This window comes from Cydia splendana, chromosome 2, assembly GCF_910591565.1.
Source record: "Cydia splendana chromosome 2, ilCydSple1.2, whole genome shotgun sequence".
NCBI lineage: Eukaryota > Metazoa > Arthropoda > Insecta > Lepidoptera > Tortricidae > Cydia > Cydia splendana.
The window spans coordinates 12833456-12856250 of NC_085961.1; the positions used below are offsets into that span (position 1 = coordinate 12833456).

Below are 22795 nucleotides of genomic sequence, written 5' to 3' on the forward strand. Positions count from 1 at the left end.
TCAGCTGCGTGAACCTGACTGGTGAACCGGTGGTCGTAACGTAAGCGATGCGAACATTATCGTGGTAACTACAATAATACCTACATTCAAATCACATCTACTTTACCAGCAAAATAAAGAAAGACGAGTGTGTTATAACTTCAAATACTTTGAAGTGTGTGTGAGTATTAGCGTTCAAGTTGCTCCATATTATACATACTTACCTACTTATTAAGGTCTCGGGGGATCCCCTTGCTCAAAGCATCGTTTTCCTGCTATGAGTTATCAACAACAAGAAACCAGCTCGTTGGTATTCTAAGTTGGTTCGTAATTACAAGTAAACGGCTCGGACGAACTTGTGCGGCTCTACTTATATTCTTATACATATAGCGTGTTTTTTATACCCAAAGTCAGTTCTGTGTTGGCCGATTGCCCGCTACGTGCCAGAAGATCGCCAGATGACATCGGTACCTAATAGAGGTAGATGTCGAATATTTAGGCATCGAAATTTCTTATATTACTTTACAGACAAAACACACCTGAGGTTATCCGGTTTTTAACCTAAGGTGTATTCGGGTAATACCGAATGTCGGATAATTCCGAAATTCAGATGAAAATCACCCTTAATTCCATCATAATAAAAGTCTCCTTTCGGAATTATCCGACAGTTTTCGACATTCGGAATTACCCGAGTAAACCTTACTGATAAAGTGTTCACTGCAGTTCTTACATCATAATATATCTCTGTTATCAGACCGACGGCGGCAGCGACTGGCTTACAATAACAAAAACAGGAAAATATATTGTGAAAATATATTTGTTTGAACAGGTACCATATTATTTTTTGTTATTCACCGTGTTATTTATCACCATTATGCTAAATAATTATAGACATAAATACCTAAAAATACGTTGTACAAATTGTACATACTTACCTACAAATTTTCATATTCCTTCCTATTGATTCTGTAATTTTTTTTTCAGCGTTCATTGAACCTTTAAGTTTAAAGGGTAACTTAAAGTATAGAATTGCTGGCGTTCTTACATATTATATTTCTCACAGATCTCCAAGAGCCCTATAAAGCGAACACACAGTCATCGAATCTAGTCAGGTCACCGCCGCGGAGTGAGAACCACACCCGGGGATAAACAACATTAATTATTTACTTCCAAATTGCAATAAGTACATGAAGGTTACTGAAGCATGATCAAGCTTCTACTGCTGCTTTCGGCTGTCGCGGTGGCCGCACAGCAGCACCACAGCCATGAAGATGCCGGTAATTGTGACTTAGATTTAGATATTGTGTATTTCGACAGTACGACTTATATCTACTCAGGTATATCTTTGAATAAGGCAGTTGTTAAATTGCATTAAGTGGTAAGTACATAATTTAAATTATTCGCATTTAGTTAAGCAAGTTACCTTATTGAATTTCGAAGAAGCAAAATTACTTACGCATGTTGTAGAGGAGGTGTATAATTTTTAAAAACTTGTGACTCAAGAGTTTGACAGCCGAACTAGATGGCGCTATGTGGCGCCATATGTTTTGTGGTTACGAATTGTCAAATATGAACTTTTGACAACCAGAATTTCCGCATAATGTACGGGACCGTACAGCGACATCTACTCAAGCTATCAAATTTGAAGTACGAAACTTTTTTAGGCCTTATACTTCTTTTACTATTAATAACTCTTTGCTTCTAAGTGAAGAAAGTGAGGTATTTTCATACACTAGAATAAAAATTGTTCATCTACTGGTTAAAACCACTGTAAAAGTATTTTGGATTTTCAGGCCATGGGACGACAAAATCAGCAACGCTTGAGACCTGTCCTAAGCCTGCACATGTAGTTCCGTCGGCCTCCGGCCCCGTAACCGTAACGCCGGCGGGTGTGATCCGTGGCTCGTGGATGGACTCGCGGCTCGGGCGTCGCTTCCAGGCCTACCGCGGCATCCGTTACGCGCAACCACCCGTAGGAGAGCTACGGTTCCAAGTTTGTTCTGCTCTACATAGCTTTCTAATACTGGGACAAGACGAATCGCATTTCGCTTAGGGCTTTCAAGTTAATAAGTTTTTTGATACAGCGTGGAAAGAATAGCTCGTTCAGCGATCACGACATATATCGTCTTTCAAAATAAATAAAAATTGCCTAAAGAGTTCAAAATCTATTACATTACGCAAGCAGCGGCGCATCGTCCCATGGTGGTGGTAAAGAGGTTGTTAGCTCACTACACATTTTTATTAATTCAGGATATATTTTCAGCCTCCAGTAGACATGAAGAAGTACACATCTGAGGTGGACGCGAGCAAGGAGGGTCCGGGCTGCCCGGAGCCCGTTGAGCCCGGCGAGTATTATTATGTCGACGAAGACTGTCTCCGCATCAATGTCTATACTCCCGATAATAACAGGTAACTTTTTAGTAAATAGATCAGTTAGATCACATTAGGTACCTATAATGTATATATAACATCTTTATATACTTATGAATAATGTTAACAAAATGTGTGGTAAAACTAATAAAATGTATTTATTTGTCTTAGCTCGCGTAAGCTGCCGGTGGTTATATTCATTCACCCTGGCGGTTACTACTCGTTTTCGGGTCGCTCTGACCTTTTCGGCCCCCACTACCTACTGGACAGAGATCTAGTTCTTGTTGTGATCAACTACAGACTGGCCTCACTTGGTAAATATTGACGTATTTTTCTGTCATCCCTTACATTCTAATGCGTGCCCTAAAAGTACCTACACACAGGGTGTCCTTTTAGCCTTTATTTTCAGACATCCTTTTCTGTTTAGACTTTCCGCTTCCAAGGGTTCATAGCTCACATTTCTGTTCCCAGGTTTTTTGAGCACTGGTGATTCCGTAGCACCTGGCAACAACGGCTTTAAGGACCAGGTGTCAGCGCTGCGCTGGGTGCAGCGCAACGTGGCGGCGTTTGGCGGCGACCCGGGCAAAGTTACCATCACCGGGTGCAGCGCTGGCTCATCTAGCGTGGTTCTGCACATGATTTCACCCATGTCTAAAGGTCAGTTCCTGTCAGTGTACCAAAGGCACAACAATATGACTCAATACTGGCATAAACGGAGCCACATATATCTGTAATTCCCTAGGAATTGGTTTCAGTTTCTGGTAAGTAGGTTTTTTCTCTAGTCGATCGGAATAAATATTTACGATTGTATTACAGACCTCTTTCATCGAGGAATTGCGGTGTCCTGGTCACCCATTGGCAAGGAACCCCTACCGTCGCACCAGCTAGACCTGGCGCAAAAGCAGGCGTCTCTCCTGAACTGTCCCACCAACTCGTCGCGCGCCATCGTCGATTGCCTGAAAACCAAAACTTGGCAGGAGCTCGGCAATTCGCTTGAGGCTTTCTGGGATGTGAGTACGATCAGAATTAAAAAGTTGAACTTCCTCGCCGCGGGGTAAGCAATCTAGCAATCTAATTTGAGGAAAAACGAGAAAAAAAATTACACAGCTCGATACCATAGGGGCTATTCATAAATTACGTCATTTCAAATTAGGGGGGGGGGCTGGACATCGGATGATGGTAGCATGACGTAGGAGGAAACAGGGTCATTTGATGCATGATTTTTGGATGATTTTAGGGGGGGGGGGGGGTCAAAAATAGTCAAAAATAGATGACGTAATTTATGGACAGCCCCATACTCGTAACAATAAGGTGGGTTATTGGCATCAGAGAAAAGCCGGAAAATATTCATTATAAGTACTTATGTACTTATTTATTGCGATTAATATGTAGTTATAACACGTCTAAGGTATAATGGAAATTTCGAGTAGGTATTAAACTCAATCTAAATAGGTTTTTTTTTTGTTTTAGTAATTTTTTTATGCTTGGTGGATTAATTGATACTTAAAATTTCAATTTATTCTCAATTAGAGATTCGGCTTTGGCTACGATCCGATCAGCTTCTGGACTCCAGTAGTTGAGCCGGATGTGGGGCAGCCGCGTTTCTTGTCCGTGCAGCCTGACGAGGCCGTGCGGAAAGGCCACTTCAATGCTGTGCCGCTGCTCGTCAGCCAGACTGAGGACGAATTCTTCTGGAAGGCGTTTTGTAAGTTTTTATACACAATGTGTGGACCACCTAACTAGACTTATCCAACGCACGTTTACGATAGGAGCATTATATCAAATGCTGTCTACCGATGTAGATACCATAATATATACCTACTTTTATCATCCAGATGTGACCAGAAACAAGACTATACGCGAACGCATGAACGCAGAATGGGAAAAAGTGGCGCCCCTTTCTTTCAATCTGCCTGAAAAGAACTCGGTGGCGGCCAGCCGTCGGCTCAAGGAGTTTTACCTGGGTGGCAAGCCGGTTGAAGACACTCCTGAAAGCAACAAGGCACTTGGGAAGTTGTATGGAGATAGCTGGATTGGGCTTAATGCTCACAGGTAGTTTCCTGTGCTTTAAATGTATAATGCGTCCTGCCTGTATTACAGAGTGACGTACCTAGTTTGCCTGTTACTTTCTAAAATAAACAAAGTATAGAGACTATAGAGTTATAGTGGTAGTTTTACCATTACAGGTTAGCAAACCTGATGTGCCGTCACTCCCCGCAACCGGTGTGGTACAGTGTCTTCAGCTACATCGGCAACAACAGCTTCTACGAGGATCCAGTTACCGGCAAGCCTGCTGGTAAATTACTATGCTTAACATAATAAAACAAAAATAAGCGTAGAACGTTCTGTCTAATGAACTACCTTTATTTTTTTCATTTTGACATTGGAAATGTCTTTTCGTTCGCTCCAGTATAGGGTCCGATTTCACGAAAAAGTGCGATCCCCTTATATCTCGGAAAGTTGTGAAGATATGATATTAAAAAATAGGCTCAAAAGACGCATAATCACGAGAGCTGTAAGGTGCAAAAATAATTATTCGAGAAAGTCAAAAACAAAAAAGTTATGGTCGAAATAGTGAAAAAAAAATTCATTTTTTCCGAATTTTTGATTTTGGTGCTCGATAATTTGGAAACGAAGAATGATATCAAAAATTTGAGAAAAACGGCTCTGGACAATTTAGTCAGCTACAATTTGAGCCTAAAACAAAGACGATCGGGTTAAGGGTTTGCCCTGTAGCTTAACCTTAAAATAGTCAAAAAGTCAGAACGACATTTTTCACGTGACATTTATGACTTCATGTCAGGGAGAGAGGGAGAGGGGAGAGGGAGAGGGGAGAGGGGAGAGGGAGAGGGAGAGGGAGAGGGGAGGGAGGGAGAGGGAGAGGGAGAGGGAGAGGGAGAGGGGAGGGAGAGGGAGAGGGAGAGGGAGAGGGAGAGGGAGGAGGGGAGAGGGAGAGGGAGAGGAGAGGGAGGGAGAGGGAGAGGGAGAGGGAGAGGGAGAGGGAGAGGGAGAGAGGGAGAGGGAGAGGGAGAGGGAGAGGGAGAGGGAGAGGTGAGAGGGAGAGGGAGAGGGAGAGGGAGAGGGAGAGGGGAGAGGGAGAGGGAGAGGGAGAGGGAGAGGGAGAGGGAGAGGGGAGGAGGGGAGAGGGAGAGGGAGAGGGAGAGGGAGGAGGAGGGAGAGGGAGAGGGAGAGGGAGAGGGAGAGGGAGAGGGAGAGGGAGAGGGAGAGGGAGAGGGAGAGGGAGAGGGAGAGGGAGAGGGAGAGGGAGAGAGGGAGAGGGAGAGGGAGAGGGAGAGGGAGAGGGAGAGGGAGAGGGAGAGGGAGAGGGAGAGGGGAGAGGGAGAGGAGAGGGAGAGGGAGAGGGAGAGGGAGGAGAGGGAGAGGGAGAGGAGGAGGGAGAGGGAGAGGGAGAGGGAGAGGGATAGGGAGAGGGAGAGGGAGAGGGAGAGGGAGAGGGGAGAGGAGAGGGAGAGGGAGAGGGAGAGGGGAGAGGGAGGAGGGAGAGGGGAGGAGGGAGAGGGAGAGGGAGAGGGAGGAGAGGGAGAGGGAGAGGGAGAGAAGGGAGAGGGAGAGGGAGAGGAGAGGGAGGAGAGGGAGAGGGAGAGGGAGAGGGAGAGGGAGAGGGAGAGGGGAGAGGGGAGAGGGGAGAGGGAGAGGGAGAGGAGAGGGAGGGAGAGGGAGAGGGAGAGGGGAGGGAGGAGAGGGAGAGGGAGGAGGGAGAGGGAGAGGGGAGAGGGAGAGGGAGAGGGAGAGGGAGAGGGAGAGGGTGAGGGAGAGAGGGAGAGGGAGAGGGAGAGGGAGAGGGGAGAGGGAGAGGGAGAGAGAGGGAGAGGAGAGGGAGAGGGAGAGGGAGAGGGAGAGGGAGAGGGAGAGGGAGAGGGAGAGGGATTATTTTATTCTGTTTTTAGTATTTGTTGTTATAGCGGCAACAGAAATACATCATCTGTGAAAATTTCAACTGTCTAGCTATCACGGTTCGTGAGATACAGCCTGGTGACAGACGGACGGACGGACGGACGGACGGACGGACGGACGGACGGACGGACGGACGGACAGCGAAGTCTTAGTAATAGGGTCCCGTTTTACCCTTTGGGTACGGAACCCTAAAAAACAAGTTTTTATTGTTACATAGTGCAAAACGCCTTTTTGATGGCGATGTTGCTACTATGGGACGTAGTCTAAATATCCTTGTTGATAGATGTCAAAAAGTGACAAGTAACACTTTGCAAAAACTAAGTTTTACGAAAAAAGTATAGATCCATTTTAAGTGACAAGTTTACCAATAATATTAGGTCATTACCTATGAAATTGGCGTTTTGTTCGGAGAATTTCAACGAAACCCGAATTTCCATACAATTAATTTTGCGGATATTTTTTTGATGGCTAATTCAAAACCAAACAAAATTTTCCCAGTAATTTTTGACACCTTTAAGGTATGTTTTCAATATCTCCATTTCTTGAAAATTGGTACCATTAGAAAAATATAAGTAATTTTAATACTCGAACCGACAGCACATGAAAAGACCTATTTTCAAGGCTTAATTCTGAACACTTAACAATAAAAAATAACAATTAATTGTATGTAAAATCGTTGTTTATTGAGTGCACTGTAGTTTTATTGTAATTGTGTATGTACTTTTGTAAAAAAAAAAAAAAAACTAGGATCAGACTTATATCTGAACAAATGAACATAAACGCCAATTTCATAGGTAAGGACCTAATATTTACTTTTTATGTGCAAATGCATTTAAAAAAAAAAAAACAAAAAAATTTTTTTGGGGAAAATTGACCTAGACTCATATTACATTTTTTCCTTCTTTTGACCTCAAAAATTCGTGGTTAAAATCTTTCGTATTCCTCGTGAACACCTTGTATATAATAATATAGTACTTAGGATTCCCATCGCTTTCTGCGCAGGAGCGGCACACCACGACGACTTGATCTACTTGTTCTCCATGAGTTACTTCCGAACTCCGATCAAGGCACGTTCGCCGCCGCCGCCCGCGCCGCAGGACCACCTCATGGTGGAGCGCATGACCGCCATCTGGTACACCTTCGCCAAGCACGGGTGAGCATCAACTACGAGTAAACTACTTGTGTGTTTAAGGAGTATCATGGGAGTGTTTACTATTGCTATACTCACCATGCTTCGAAGAGTTTTGTTTCTCAACAAAACCGTTTTTTCATTTCCCAGAAATCCAAATCCTCGTAAAGGGGAATTGTCAGAGCTGTCCTGGCTGCACTGGCCTGCCATGAAGCCCGAGGACAGGAAGTACCTTAAGGTGGACCGGCAGTTCTCCGTGCACGAGAAACTGCATGAAAAACAGCTACAAGTATGGGACGAGCTCTACCCCATGCAGTTTTGATCTCACTTTACAATATTTATCTGTAAATAGGTGATCTTAAATAAAATATTTCCATATGTAAATAAGTATGTAGTTACTTCATTTGTCAATCACATGGTGGTATAAATTAAATGACACTGTGTAATCCTCCTGGCAATAATATAATTATTAAATTTACTAAATTGTGTTATTTCATAAACAAATATTGATGAATTCAAAACCAAAGTATGTACATATTTAGATGTCGTAGGCGTATTAGGTATAGTTACTAAAGAAAAAAACCGGACAAGTGCGAGTCGGACGCGCCCACCGAGGATTCAGTACAAAGTTAACTAATTTTATTTAATTTTAATTTGTTTTTTAGGGTTCCGTACCCAAAGGGTAAAACGGGACCCTATTACTAAGACTCCGCTGTCCGTCCGTCCGTCTATCCGTCCGTCCGTCCGTCTGTCACCAGGCTGTATCTCAGGAACCGTGATAGCTTAGACAGTTGAAATTTTCACAGATGATGTATTTCTGTTGCCGCTATAACAACAAATACTAAAAACAGAATAAAATAAAGATATAAGTGGGGCTCCCTTACAACAAACGTGATTTTTGACCGAAGTTAAGCAACGTCGGGCGGGGTCAGTACTTGGATGGGTGACCGTTTTTTTTTGCCTTTTTTGCATTATGGTACGGAACCCTTCGTGCGCGAGTCCGACTCGCACTTGCCCGGTTTTTTTTACAAATTTAAAGTTTCTGATTTTTCCCTGTACATCTTGTAGGTAGTATAAGACGAGATTACTTGCCAAATTTCATAGTTCTAGGTCAACGGAAAGTACCTACCTATAAATTTTGAGAGTATCGAAATATACGTTACTGCGGCATAAACGGTCGTATCTTTTTTTAAGTCAATTTAGAAGTTTGACTTTTCACAGCTTCTGGGGACTATGTAGACCTGACTACCTGAGTATATTATGGTTTTAATTTCAACTCGATAACTCCTCGCGTTCCCAAGATAAATGGTCTCTTGATAGACAGACGGACGGACCGACAACAAAATGACCTTATAAGGGTTCCGTTTTTTTTGACTACTTAAAAACAACAAAAAAAATGTTATAAATACCTACCTATGATAGTTTGATTTATTCCCTAGACGTGAATGGGATCGTTCCGTGCTGTAGCCCTGTAGGTATTAGGTAGGTACGTGAGTAGCGTGCAAAGTGCTCCATATTATTAATGAACGTAATTCCCAGCGCGAGAGTCGTCCATTTTCCTCCTTTTGTCGATATAGTAACGTTGACGATTTGCTGTCCTTGAATTTTTATATGTAAGTAAATACTTCAAGAAGTTTTGCCGATCACTGGTTTAGGTTCTTATTAAGGTACCTAAGTTGAAATATACAATAAAATGGCGGTCAATGTTAAAAAGCAACGTGAACCGTTAAAATTCTTATATGCAGCATACGACTGTTATATATCTGATAAAGATACTTAAGTGAACCACTATAAAGTCCAAGTCGTTATTTCGATAGGTACACTAGTGAACCTCTAAACAGTTATAAGGCATCTTGTGAACGTTTTAACAGCCGCTATGCAGACAGTCCCAATGGTAGTATAATTTTTTATCACTTCAGCACAATATGCTGTACACACCACCCATATTGCATGTTATGTGGGAAATCGTAATAAACATGATCGTATTGAGCGGATAATCCTACCGTACCGTGTAAACTAAAAGTGGTTCTGTGAGGTGTAGTGGTACTGGTAGTATTGGTACCTAGACCTCACCAGCCCCCAATAATTAACTGTATATATAAAAAAAAAACTAAGTAAGTAAATGCATTTTTGTCTAAACAAACAGAGACGCTTCGCGCTCGGGCGATGAACAAATCAAATAATATATCTTCGCTCCTTTAACTCGTGAGCAAATTATGAATGCCTGGTGCATTATTCATTTGTTTATTTAGGTGACTGACCCATATGTACCTGTAAATATGATGTTAACTTATTTACCTACGTAAAACTTACTAGATAAGAAGATTAACTACAGTAGATATGATAAATAAGTTAACATCAACATATTTACAGGTACATATGGGCCAGTAACCTAAATAAACAAACGAATAATGCAACTTATCAATAGTTGCGAATTCAACATTCATGAATCATGATTGATAACATCGTTGGTCAATTATAAGTAATACTAGCGACCCGCCCCGGCTTCGCACGGGTTAACAAATTATACACCTAAACGTTTCTCAAGAATTACTCTATTGATAGGTGACTGAAAACCGCATGAAAATCCGTCCAGTATTGTAGTTTTTGAGTTTATTGCGAACATACAAACAAACACAAACAGACAGACGCGGCGGGGACTTTGGGTGTTAGTGATACTCAGGATAGTTAAATAACGGGTTGTTTAGCATTTGTATTGAAATGCTAATGTAAAGGAAAATAGAACGTGTAATGATTTTATGAATCGATGCCTAAATTAGGCTGACTTTTTTCTATTATTAGACAGTCTAATAGTACATAGGTACTATAAATATATAGATATTTAAGATACCTATATAGGGGTGATAGATATATAGGGGTGAGTAGGGTCAAATCTGAAATTCAAACCTCGATAACATTTTATTTTTACATATGAAAACTGAATGGTGTATATAATAAGTGTTCCGGACGTTTGTATTTTAGTTTTTATTTTATTTTGGGTAGTTCCATTTCATAACTTTGACGATAAAGAGGAAAACCCACCTCACCCCGTAGTGCCTCGTATTTGGGGTGAGAGGGGTTTTCATACAAAGGTGATTTTGGAAGATTGTTGGATCGATTTTTTTTTATTATGCGTAATTACTATAGCTCCATTTTAAATCGGAATACATTATTTTTGCCTTAAGATGCCTTCTCACTCCCCTCTCAAACTTTCGCTCCCCATTCATAAAACCCACCTCTCCCCGCGAAACCTACTCACCCCGTTTTACGGTAATTAGAAAAAAGTAATTTTTATCGGAAAGGTTTCATTTCAGTTGTATTGGGTAGTAATGATTATAGTTAGGTACCTATTAGAGATAGTTATAGGTAGGTAGTTACGGGTGCTAAAATTAGTACATATTTAAACTTTAGTAAGTTTCACACCTATCGTACCTTTGTGCAAAAAGATGGCGTAGATTTAGAGGGGCTGTTCAATGTCATTAGGATATCCTGTAACGCATAACAAAGTATATACACGATGGAAAGGGACAAACGATTATTATCGGCTTGTCAACTTTAGTAAACGTTTATGAATAAGGGGGTATAAACTATAGTAACATATTAGTACCTATCACCGATGTGGTAAATTCTCAGTAAATTCTGGGTTCAGAAGAAGTACCTAGTCATACCCCATTGACGTGCTTTTGTGTTCTCCGACTGACTGGCGGTTTCCATTTTAAATTAGTCACTATTCTTGCATAAAAGGAAGACACCCCTAGTTTATATAGAGCGCGCGCGTGGCGCGCGCAGACTGCGCGACCAGTGGGCTCGACGCAGCCGCGCACACCACATCGCAAATAGTGGTCCATTTATAGAAATAATAATAAATAACAGTAATACAATAATCAAGTGAGCGAGATGATCAATAAACTGCTGCTGCTTTGCGCAGCCGTGACGTGTGCGCTGGCACAACACGAACATGCAGGTTATTATTGAATACATTTTAACAAAGCTGATCACCAGAGGGCCAACTGCAAACATTGTAAAAAAAGAAAATTCGTTAATACTTATGTGTCTGTCACTCGAATATGCGAAGAGCGATAGAAAGGCAGATATAACGATTTTTGCTTTTTCGATATTGGCGGTAGGCTTTTAGGTATATAGGTAGAGTAGGTACCCGGGCATAACTCACAGAACCCTTCAGCTTCCTCAATCTCCGAAATTTAAACTGTTTTGAGTGCTTTGTAAAATGGAGTTTTTACCCGATTATGGGAAGGGTCTTCATTATAGCTCTATGTAAATATGTGGGTATGTTAGTGTCGATGTCGTGTGTATACTGCACTGAGCCGATTTTAGTTAATGAAGTGTACAAATCCGTATTTTATTATAATGGTGATAGTACCTAGGTACCAATTTTTTATTAATTTCGTAAGAGGAGGACATTTTTACAAAAAATACTTGCTCGTTTATTTTTGTTTTAAATATTTTCTCCGTATTGTATATGTATATTTTAAAATCATTGTTTAACTGGTAAAGAATACCGTATGGCATTACGTATGCAATCTCTACATTGTTGTTGTTTATGCATTAATAACCAAACCTACTCATACAAAAAATACTAAGTAGTACAATACTCGTATAATAACTAAATCCAAATGCGTAGTTGATGTGTAGTGTAGGTAAATACGTACTTAACAGTTTAGGTATAATTTTGTATACTCACTAGGGACATTAGGTATAAGTACCTACTTAGTCTAGCGGTTAAACAATAAATAATTGTTTTCATTATTTAAAAGTGTTTTAATAAATCTATATGATACTGATATTGGATCCAATTGTATTGATTGATAATGGATTCAATTGTAAAGAAAACTGAGAGGTAAATATTTTGTAGGTATCTATATTTCCATTCGCTTGTTCAATGTCGTGCAATACTTATATGTTCTAGCCTCTTCAAAGCCCGACCGACCGACCAAGCCCCCGGCCCCCGGCCCCGTGACCGTGACGCCGGCGGGTACGGTCCGCGGCTCGTGGATGGACTCGCGACTCGGGCGCCGCTTCCAGGCCTACCGCGGCATTCACTACGCGCAACCGCCAGTTGGAGAGCTACGATTTCAGGTTTGTTCTCCTGTGGCAGCGGTAGTCTATGTAGATTTACAACCTCTGAACAGCTGCCAAATGAGACAAGAAAAGTAATAAAATAAAAGATAGGTGGTATTGTGGTAAGATGGGTTTCATTGTTCTATAAATTGTATAACTAAGTACCTTTTTGATTCAGTTGAAATAAAAAAGGTAGGCTAAGTATGTACCTAGGTAACGTACGAGTACTACGCAGTGCTTACAGAAAATCTTTATAGGTAGGTAAAAGACGGTAAATAACTATTCGCCTAACCGATAAAAATAATAGTTTAATTACTTATTCACTAGTTTTCCTACAATGACGTCATGCATGATACACCTAGCTACCTATCCTATATTCTAAGGTACGTAGACCGGGGTGACATTGGAAAATTTGGGGTTACTTTGATATATTTAAAACGGCCATAGAATTACCATTATTCGTTATTTACTGAAAATGTTCCTGTAACTAGTTAGATTTACTATATATTAATATTCACCTACTGTAAAAAATCTCGCATAAAAATATATTATGGCTTTAATACTAGAATTTTAAAGTCGCCCCTGCATTTGAAAGTCACCCCGTTCTACTTATACTTCTTAGTATATCATTTTTGTGTAAAAAGACTGCATCACCAACAATGACTTTACAATGACTTTACAACTAAAAACAGTAAAATGGGGACTATGTACACCAGTGGTGGGCAAACTTTCTTCATGAGGGGCCAAAACTTGAAGGAATTTCAGAGGAGGGCCAGATTTACAGCAAAAATGTATTTTTATTATATTGCTCTCCATATTATACATTTATTTAAATGACCGGCGGCGGGCCAGCTAAATCCTTTCGCGGGCCGCACTTGGCCCGCGGGCCGTACTTTGCCCACCACTGATGTACACTATACACTATACATACCTAATATGCATATTGCCCACGAAGAACACTCGCGAACAACCCCATTAATCCCGTTTCCCTTTACCATGAAACCCCTCTATTAATATAACTGAAGTTAATCTGTCTTATACTTTCACAGCCCCCAGTCGACATGACAACATACCCATCAGAAGTAGATGCCAGCGCAGACGGACCGGCATGCCCATTGCCCGTCGAACCCGGCGAATATTACGTCGACGAGGACTGTCTCCGGATCAATGTCTACACTCCAGAAAACAACAGGTAATAAGGAACACTATCTTCTTTCTTACCAAAGGTTCGTGTCATTCATTAAAAAATATTTTGAATCGGTTGTTTGTTTGGAGCGTTTATGTCGCTAGTCCATACTTTTGCAGTTGAATTTAATAGGGACCGTGCGCTTTGTTGGGGTCTGCCATCTTGTGGCCTAAATCGGAAATATAAACTGTAGGTACATTAACACTTCACGCCAAAGGCCAAAGCAGTGCTATAACCGCGAAAATCGAAGTTCGCAAACTGTGCGGGCATCTTTCTCTGTCACTGTAATTACGCCTTCATTGGAGTAAAAGAGAAAGATCCCCGCAATTTACGAATTTCGGTTTTCGCGGTAAGCCCTTAGGGTGCTGCCCTTTACAGTTTACGTACGTTTTCTTCATGCATTGTAGGTTCTGATATCTTGTGGGCTACATTGGAAGATTTGGAAGCTTACACTTCGCGCCAATAAACAGGAGTTCCTGTGCTGCCCCCTACAGTTTATGTACGCTCCCTATAGACTTTACTTGTTTCCAGTTGCCGTAAGCTGCCAGTAATATTTTTCATCCACCCGGGAGGTTTCTACTCGATGACGGGACGCTCCGACCTCTTTGGGCCCGATTACCTGCTTGATAAAGACATCGTTTTGGTTACCATCAACTACCGACTGGCCTCTCTTGGTAACCACAATATTTATTTTCATCATTTGTTTCTGATCAATAAATTTAAAGTATTTGTGGCAAGAAGAACTGATTGCATGAGGCCTAAGACTGTGCAAAAATATAGGTAGGTACCTACACCTGTATAAAAGTAAGATAAGAAGTAGGTATCTTAGTTAAAACCGTTGCGCGCATTGTTAACTTCAAATTACTGACTGGTGGTGGGTGCGTGTCCTCATAGCGTTTCAAACCCTTTTTTTTTAGGTTTCCTGAGCACTGGTGACGCAGTAGCACCTGGCAACAACGGCTATAAGGACCAAGTTTCGGCGCTTCGTTGGGTGAAACGAAATATTGCTGCCTTCGGCGGTGACCCGGGAAAAGTCACCATTGCTGGATGCAGTGCTGGATCCATCAGTGTTATGTTACACATGATTTCTCCAATGTCTAAAGGTACCCCTATTACTACCCCTAAGGCTTTATTTTGGGAATTATTTTATCCAACCAAATTCACTGCTCAATGTAATTTAAACTCCAAATGCAAACTATAGAATCATTATAGATCGCCAAGAGACACCGGTCCAATATATAATATCTGGGTTTCGTTTGGCTGATAACAACACATCACATCACACATCTAATATTTCTATGATATTTTGCAGGATTGTTCCATAGAGGTATTGCCATGTCCGCCTCCCCTATGGGTAAGGAACCACTACCTTCGCACCAATTTCATTTGGCGCAAAAGCAAGCAAAGATCCTCAATTGTCCTACCAACTCTTCGCGAGCCATTGTCGACTGTCTGATGACGAAGTCCTGGCAGGAAATGGGCAATTCACTTCTAGGATTCTGGGATGTAAGTTTACATGTTTTTATCCTAATCCTAACTGTTGTATCGAATTGTTTAGCCAGGTAGGTACTGAACCCGCGGGGCTATTTTTATGAATGCATAAAACCTAATGACCTTTTTTTTCAGGATTCCGCCTACGATGCCATAAGTTTTTGGAACCCTGTAGTGGAGCCGGACGTAGGCCAGCCGCGCTTCCTCGCTGTGCAGCCTGATGAGGCAGTACGCAAGGGCAACATGCACGCAGTACCGCTGCTGATCAGCCAAACCGAGGACGAGTTCTTCTATATGGCATTCAGTGAGTTACACTTTCATATATAAACTCGATAGACACATAATATAATATTTTGCAGAAGAATTACTTAAAGAAAAAACCTGGCCTAGGCCACTGAAACGTTTCATCCCGCATTTCGCCATTCTTTAGATTAATTTGCATTAGCTTAGCGAGATGATAGTTATGCTTAATATACAGTATGACTGCGGCAATAGCAATAGCTTCAGATATGAAACGAATATTCCTACATTTATGTCGCTATAAGTCGTGATTAATGTTTCTTCACAGGTGTCACAAGAAACAAAACTCTTCGTGATCGTCTGAATGCCGAATGGGAGAAAATAGCGCCGATTTCCTTTGCACTCCCTGAGAAGAACTCCGCAGCAGCCAGTCGCCGTCTCAAGGAGGCGTACCTAAGCGGCAAACCAGTTGCAGACACCCCTGAGAGTAATAAGGGACTTGGGAAGTTGTATGGGGATAGCTGGATTGGACTTAATACGCACAGGTATACGTAGTACTAGTCATGAGTCATGACTTTAAATGCAGATTCGGCGCATGTGACCAACGAATCCTACAAAAAGTTAATTAAAGTATTTATAAATAATAAAATAATCTGTTGCAGGATGGCGAACTTGATGTGTCGGCACTCTCCGCAGCCGGTATGGTACAGCGTCTTCAGTTACATTGGCAACAACAGCTTCTACGAGGATCCGCGCACTGGCAAGCCAGCCGGTAAGTTCTAAAGCCATGGAAGGAGACTGGTTTAACGGAACTATAGTACATATCATATGGCATTTTATAAAATGGACCGAAGATCACGCCCAGATCGCAGGAAACCATTAATTGCTAATGAAGCAGACCGATAACACGACTTTGGTGTGAATGGCAACATTATCTGCTGGGGAATACGACCTATTTCTATTTGCGCATAGCCACGCTATAAGCGAAGTACCTACGTGGTGAAAACGAATAGCGTGTCAAAAATGGAATGTGTCTCAACCACTGACGTATAATAAAAGAGTTATTTTATGCTATATCTATGGTCCCAACCCACCAAGGCGGCGCAACAGCCATGCACGGGACTATGCGTGCTTACTGTACTATACTGCTTTCGTTCCTATTCCCTCTGCGCTGCGTATGAAGGCAGTTTCCAGCCTGACCATAGGTAGGGTGGTTTTAATTAATCTCAGCATTAATTACAGGCGCGGCGCACCACGATGACTTGATCTACCTGTTCTCCATGAGTTACTTCCGAACTCCGATCAAGGCACGTTCGCCGCCGCCGCCCGCGCCGCAGGACCATGTCATAGTGGACCGGATGACCGCCATCTGGTACACCTTCGCCAAACATGGGTAAGCAAAGCACATTGTACGGATGTTTATTACTCATGAATCTATAATAGTACCTACCTATATAAGTGGATCTGGCATGAGTGGTGGAGGGAAATGACCGAACGGGATAGTCTTATGTAATATCTTTCAGTAGGAGTAGCAGCGAAAGAGTTATTATTGTTTGTCCTTTGTCACAGTCTCACAAATGTTCCCCGCCGTAAATTTAGTATGGAGTAAAATGGTGGGCAACAAATAACTTCGACCAATCATAGTGTCGCATTGCGTAGGTATGTTTTGTTCCTCACGGAGGCACGCGTATAGGTACTACTTCTATAGGATCCTACCTTCTATGTTATTACTACATCTACATATTACTGCGTAATTGTTTTGAATGTTGAGGATAAGTTGATTGCCTATATTATTATGCGAAGTGTGTAAACTATAAGTACCTATAAGCATGGCAAATTACACATGTAAATACCATTTCGGTGGCAAACAAGCATACGGTCCGCCTGATGGTAAGCGGTAAGCGATCACCGTACCCTATGGATGCCTACAACTCCCAAGCTGAATCATGCTCGTTGGTGATCCTCTAAAAACCTGTACATAAAGTAGGTAATTATAATTCCATTTCGTTATAACTAGGCCACTTACATAATTATGTTTGATATCGCTTATTGTAAGATAAAACATTTGATTATCTGCTCCCAGTGACCCGAACCCTCGTAAAGGCGAGTTGCCGGAGCTGTCCTCGCTGCACTGGCCTGTCATGAAGCCCAAGGACAGGAAGTACCTGAAGGTGGACCGGCAGTTCTCCGTACACGAGAAACTGCATGAAAAACAGCTGCAAGTCTGGGACGAGCTCTACCCCATGCAGTTTTGATCTCACAATATTTTAGGGAAACTTTACAATATTTATGTGTACTTAAAATAGGCGACATTTAAATAAAAAAATTTCATATGTAAATATATATATTCTATATATACCTATATATATATATATATATATATATATATATATATATTATGTCGGAGAATGGCTGAAATGTGCCATCTGTCGCCTTCAAGAGGCGTTTTGTCATGCTAACCTTGATAAATAGAGCAAACTAGGGTGTTACGTACACTTGAGTGGCGTTCGACGCAGTTCCGCCAAGACGTCATAGAGTGCGCTGTTAAAACAATTGAAGTCCAGAACAATTGAAGTTATGCTGTCAATCAATCTTCAGAAGGAGCACGATGAGAACGAACGGGAGAGGATAACGTCTGTGGCCGTTCCTGGGTCAAATCCACTGGTTTGCTTAAGATAAGAAACGTAGGTAACGTGTGCTATGCGTGTGCTGTGATTTGTAATGAGTCTTGTCCAGTAAAGACTGAGTTGAATATCGTATTTCATTGAAGGCCCTCGTCATCCACGATTGAAGGTTCTGATGTGCTACCGATAGTATGATACGCCCACAATTCCCGACATATATATATATTATGGTATAAATTAAATGACGCTGTGTAATCTTCCTGGCAATAAAATAATTATTATATTTACTAAATTGTGTTATTTCATAAACAAATATTGTAAAATTAAAAACCAAAGTAGGTATGTATGTAAAAAAATCGGACAAGTGCGAATCGGACTCGCCCACCAAGGAATCGTGTTGGTAGTACCAAAAAGACGAGATTACTTGCCTGGTACCTGGCAGGTACTTTCCGTTGACCTAGAACTAAGCAGCAATTATAGGCAGGTACTACCTGCCTATAAATTTTGATTTCCTTGAGTGTCGAAATTCGTTTTTCTACTCGTCGACTGTAATTCTTGAATTAAGATTTCTTGGTCGTTTCGGTTTATGCGTCGTTGGACTAAAAGTAAATAAGGCGATGTATAAAAATGTCTACATATAAAATAAAAATTGGTCCGAGTATTAGAAAGCCAATACTTCAAAATGTTTAAGTCTTATCAAGTCGGAATATAAAAATGACTACTTTCAAAGTATACAAATGTCTAAGTCTTATCAAGTCGGAATATAAAAATGACTACTTTCTTTACATAGTTGGCACCGCCAGGTTAAAATTTATGTTTTTCAAAAATTTTGCATTTTCGCATTTTTTTTTATTGGGATCGTTAAAAGGCAACTTAAACTATTAGAAAATGTGGAAGGGAAGCAATTTCTTCAATTAGTTTAGAAGATATAGGCGTTTGAAATTCAGGTGAATGATATCAAGGACAGGTGAAAGATAATATTTTGTTTCCAGGTTATCGATAGTAGAAGCAGGTTATCGAGAAATAAGTACAAATTCCAATGAAAATATTGACAGGTTATCGAGAGGCGTCATTAACCTGTGTCCGCTGCCGTTAACCTGGTTTCTTGTCATCATTCACCTGAAATGAGTGTCATCCACCTGTCCACCACATCATTTTCAATGTCTTCTAAAAATAATCGAAAAATGTGTCATTTTCTATAAAAAGGACCTTATTGTCCACTACGATGATTAAAATTTTGGATTCTGACCCACCTCACCTTCGATTCCCAATTTAACAACAAGTTTCTATGAATAAGTAAACATTTAATCTTGCTATCTATTCACCCTGGCAGTACCTAGTGGAATTCAGGTTTGGTGCAACATAGGCACACGCTGTTTTGGTCATCCAACACGTTTTGATGATCACTTGGAAGAGCAGTAGTAGCAGTAGGTACCCAAGATAGAGCTGATGCTGAATCCTCGCAGTACCTAGTGGAACTCAGGTTTGGGGCAACAGACACACGCTGTTTTGGTCATCCAACACGTCTTGATGAGCACTTGGAAGAGCAGTACCCAAGATAGAGCTGATGCTGAACCTTCGCAGTACCTACTGGAACTCAGGTTTGATGCAACATAGACACACGCTGTTTTGGTCATTCGACACGTCTTGATGAGGACTTGGGAGGACAGTACCCAAGATAGAGCTGATGCTGAACCCTCGCAGTACCTAGTGGAACTCAGGTTTGGTGCAATATAGATACACGCTGTTTTGGTCATCCAACACGTCTTGATGAGCACTTGGAAAAGTGGTACCCAAGATAGAGCTGATGCTGAACCCTCGCAGTACCTAGTGGCACTCAGGTTTGGTGCAACATAGACACACGCTGGTTTGGCCATTCAACACGTCTTGATGAGCACTTGGAAAAGTGGTACCCAAGATAGAGCTGATGCTGAACCCTCGCAGTACCTAGTGGAACTCAGGTTTGGTGCAACATAGACACACGCTGTTTGGTAATTCGACACGTCTTGATGAGCACTTGGGAGAACAGTACCCAAGATAGAGATGATGCTGAACCCTCGCAGTACCTAGTGGAATTCAGGTTTGGTGCAACATAGGCACACGCTGTTTTGGTCATCCGACACGTCTTGATGAGCACTTGGGAGAGCAGAACCCAAGATAGCGCTGAAGTTGAACCCTCGCAGTACCTAGTGGATCTCATGTTTAGTGCAACATAGGCACACGCTGTTTTGGTCATCCAACACATCTTAACGAGCACTTGGGAGCAAAGTACCCAAGATAGAGCTGATGCTGAACTCTCGTAGTACGAGTGGAATAGACTTGGTTCATCATAGCATCATAGGCATACGCTGTTTCGGTCATCCAACACGTGCTGGGAGAGCAGTAGATACCCTAGATAGAGAAATTGCCAAATCGCCAAACGTGAACTATGCGTCGTTGAAGAGTTCCGTTCTGATCTTCATCAGCAGTTCCACTTCATCAAATGTCACTTTTGTGAATGTATATGCTTGATTTGTAAATAAGAACACAAAAATAACTATATGTATGCCTTTAAGATTTGAGGAGTTCCCTCGATTCTTCATGGATCCCATCATCAGAACTGGGTTTTGACAAAACCGGGACCAATCTGTATGCATATACATACAATCAAAAAAAGAATTTTCAAAATCGGTCAGGTAAACAAACGTTAAGCATTGAGGTTTCAGATTATCATCATCATTCGCTTGCCCTTGCCCCATTCATTTGGGGTCGACGCAGCATGTATTTTTCTTTTCATCCATACCTCTCTCTCTCGCCCGTCATCTCATCACACAATAAACAAAATGAGCATGTTTTCACCTTTTTACAAAACATTTTAATAAATGTTTAAAACTAAAAACCCTCATAAGGTACCTTTTTCCGTGGGACGTCACAAATCTACTTACGACATTAGTGTAAATTTTTTTTTCATAAAAAACCCAGGGAGGAAAATGGGGTCTACGTTTGTATGGAGAAACAGTTGTCCACTAACGACTTAATAAACATAATCACTGTTTGAGTATATGTAACGTGGATTTTAAATAGTTATCGTTCACCTGTCATATGGCAAGTGAATAACGCTTCATTCACCTGCCAGTGCATCATTCACCTGACTTTTTTGGACAGGTTAACGAGACTTAAGACAAAAGTACACAAATTTGAATAATATGCAGCTTTAACCGACAGGATAGTTTTTATTCCTAAATTAACACACAAAAGCGATATAACCGCTATATAATTATATAGTTACGAGTATTAGTAGTGGTATCAGTGACATTAACCTGCCGCAAAATCTCATCCACCTGGCAGTTTTAGCCAGGTGGACGATATGCAGGTGATGGCGAAAATGGCAGTTATATCGTGAATATACAAAATGTATTAGCTTGATGAACTCCATACTTAGGAATATAAAACTAAACTATTGATTACGTTACATATCTTAATAGTACGTATAGTTACACAATTAGCAAGATATCGACGCCAGGATAAAGAGTACTTACCCATTACAAACTCCAATTTCCGATACTTTGTCGTTTGTGTTTTATTTGCGAAGCACAATAACCACGTCTTCGTCCTACCAGGTGATAACTGATGAGTGACGGCTTCGGCTCATGCGGAGTGAAACGGGATAGGTGCGGTGGGGGTTATACAATCGTCGTGAACGTGACGCGCCAGGTAAATGTTAAGAGTTGCCTTGGACAAACTTTGAAACCGAATAACTTAAAATATAAGTATAATATTGTTATGCGATAGTAATACTTTAAAAGTTAAGGATATATGTTAATAAAATACGGTAATGGCGTTAAATTAAGTTAATAATTTGTGTGGTTTTCATAGCTCGGAACATCAGTACCTCGCGTTTGGACACGGCACCCAAGTAGCACAGATTAGCTGTATAGCAGCCGCATAATGAAGTACGAATACGCTTGAAGCTGGAATATAAAAGCTGCATAAGAGCTGTATAAGCGTCTTTTCAGCTTTTATAACTCTTAAATGGGCACAAATTAGGCAGCCTTAAGTTCACATAGCTACTTAAGAGCTTTGTAGCAGCATTTTAACGGAATTATAAGGGGTAACAGGAGTTATAAGAGGTGTATATTGACTGGGTAAGAGACCACCAGTTACCCTTTATTCAGCTAATATGTCACATGTGCGCCCTAATACCGGGAAAGATTGACGTTGGGCTGAATAAAAGATAATTAATAACATACTTTTACACCTCTGGCTTAAAAATCTGCTATTATATTTAGTATAGTGACGACGAACGCAGAGGTGAACATATTTATATTGAAGCAAAAACGTTAAGCGCAACGACACCATAAGTCATTTTGTTAAAGTGTTTGGTTAAATGTTTGTACATGATCTTTTATATATTAATGCGAGAAAGATGTTTGGGAATGCAAGTTTATTGACATTATATATATACATTATCTAAGAAAATTTCAGTGCGCCACGAAAATAATCAGTATTTATTTAAATTAATGATATAAATAAGCTATGTGTAAAAACTATTTCAGTGGTTTGGACAGAATTATGAGATAAAAAGTAAATAATACGTTATAGGAAGTACTAATCTAATGATTTCGGTTAAGAACTCAGGCACAAAACCTTATTGTTAGCCTTAAAAGTTGGAAAAGCAATTTCAATTTTGTAGGTTATATACAATAAAATGGCGGTCAATGTTAAAACGCAACGTGAACCGTTACAATTCTTATATGCAGCATACAACTGTTATATATCTGATAAAGATACTTAAGTAAACCA

At 40.9% G+C, this 22795-nt stretch overlaps 3 protein-coding genes across 5 annotated transcripts in view; all 3 read left to right on the forward strand.

Annotated features, from left to right (window-relative positions):
- LOC134804403 (nicotinamide riboside kinase 1-like) overlaps positions 1 to 22795 on the forward strand; it is a 133086-nt gene that overhangs the window by 57058 nt on the left and 53233 nt on the right. The gene's annotated exons all lie outside the window — the stretch shown is intronic.
- On the forward strand, positions 1109 to 7747 carry LOC134804456 (carboxylic ester hydrolase-like). Its single transcript, XM_063777501.1, has 11 exons — positions 1109 to 1256; positions 1773 to 1972; positions 2243 to 2388; positions 2521 to 2663; positions 2821 to 3006; positions 3166 to 3359; positions 3880 to 4054; positions 4185 to 4401; positions 4536 to 4645; positions 7267 to 7417; positions 7544 to 7747. The coding sequence occupies exons 1-11, from the start codon at positions 1184 to 1186 to the stop codon at positions 7713 to 7715; spliced, it is 1767 nt and encodes a 588-aa protein (XP_063633571.1). The 5' UTR covers positions 1109 to 1183; the 3' UTR covers positions 7716 to 7747.
- On the forward strand, positions 11193 to 17728 carry LOC134804462 (carboxylic ester hydrolase-like). Its single transcript, XM_063777513.1, has 11 exons — positions 11193 to 11357; positions 12321 to 12490; positions 13522 to 13664; positions 14190 to 14332; positions 14576 to 14761; positions 14971 to 15164; positions 15285 to 15453; positions 15718 to 15934; positions 16052 to 16161; positions 16632 to 16782; positions 17473 to 17728. The coding sequence occupies exons 1-11, from the start codon at positions 11291 to 11293 to the stop codon at positions 17642 to 17644; spliced, it is 1722 nt and encodes a 573-aa protein (XP_063633583.1). The 5' UTR covers positions 11193 to 11290; the 3' UTR covers positions 17645 to 17728.

Coding starts and splice junctions, on each gene's coding strand:
- LOC134804456 (XM_063777501.1), top strand. CDS start 1,184: ATGATCAAGCTTCTACTGCTGCTTTCGGCTGTCGCGGTGGCCGCACAG. Junction 2,389..2,520: donor TATACTCCCGATAATAACAG/GTAACTTTTTAG, acceptor TATTTGTCTTAG/CTCGCGTAAGCTGCCGGTGG. Junction 3,007..3,165: donor GATTTCACCCATGTCTAAAG/GTCAGTTCCTGT, acceptor ATTGTATTACAG/ACCTCTTTCATCGAGGAATT.
- LOC134804462 (XM_063777513.1), top strand. CDS start 11,291: ATGATCAATAAACTGCTGCTGCTTTGCGCAGCCGTGACGTGTGCGCTG. Junction 14,762..14,970: donor GATTTCTCCAATGTCTAAAG/GTACCCCTATTA, acceptor GATATTTTGCAG/GATTGTTCCATAGAGGTATT. Junction 15,165..15,284: donor CACTTCTAGGATTCTGGGAT/GTAAGTTTACAT, acceptor CTTTTTTTTCAG/GATTCCGCCTACGATGCCAT.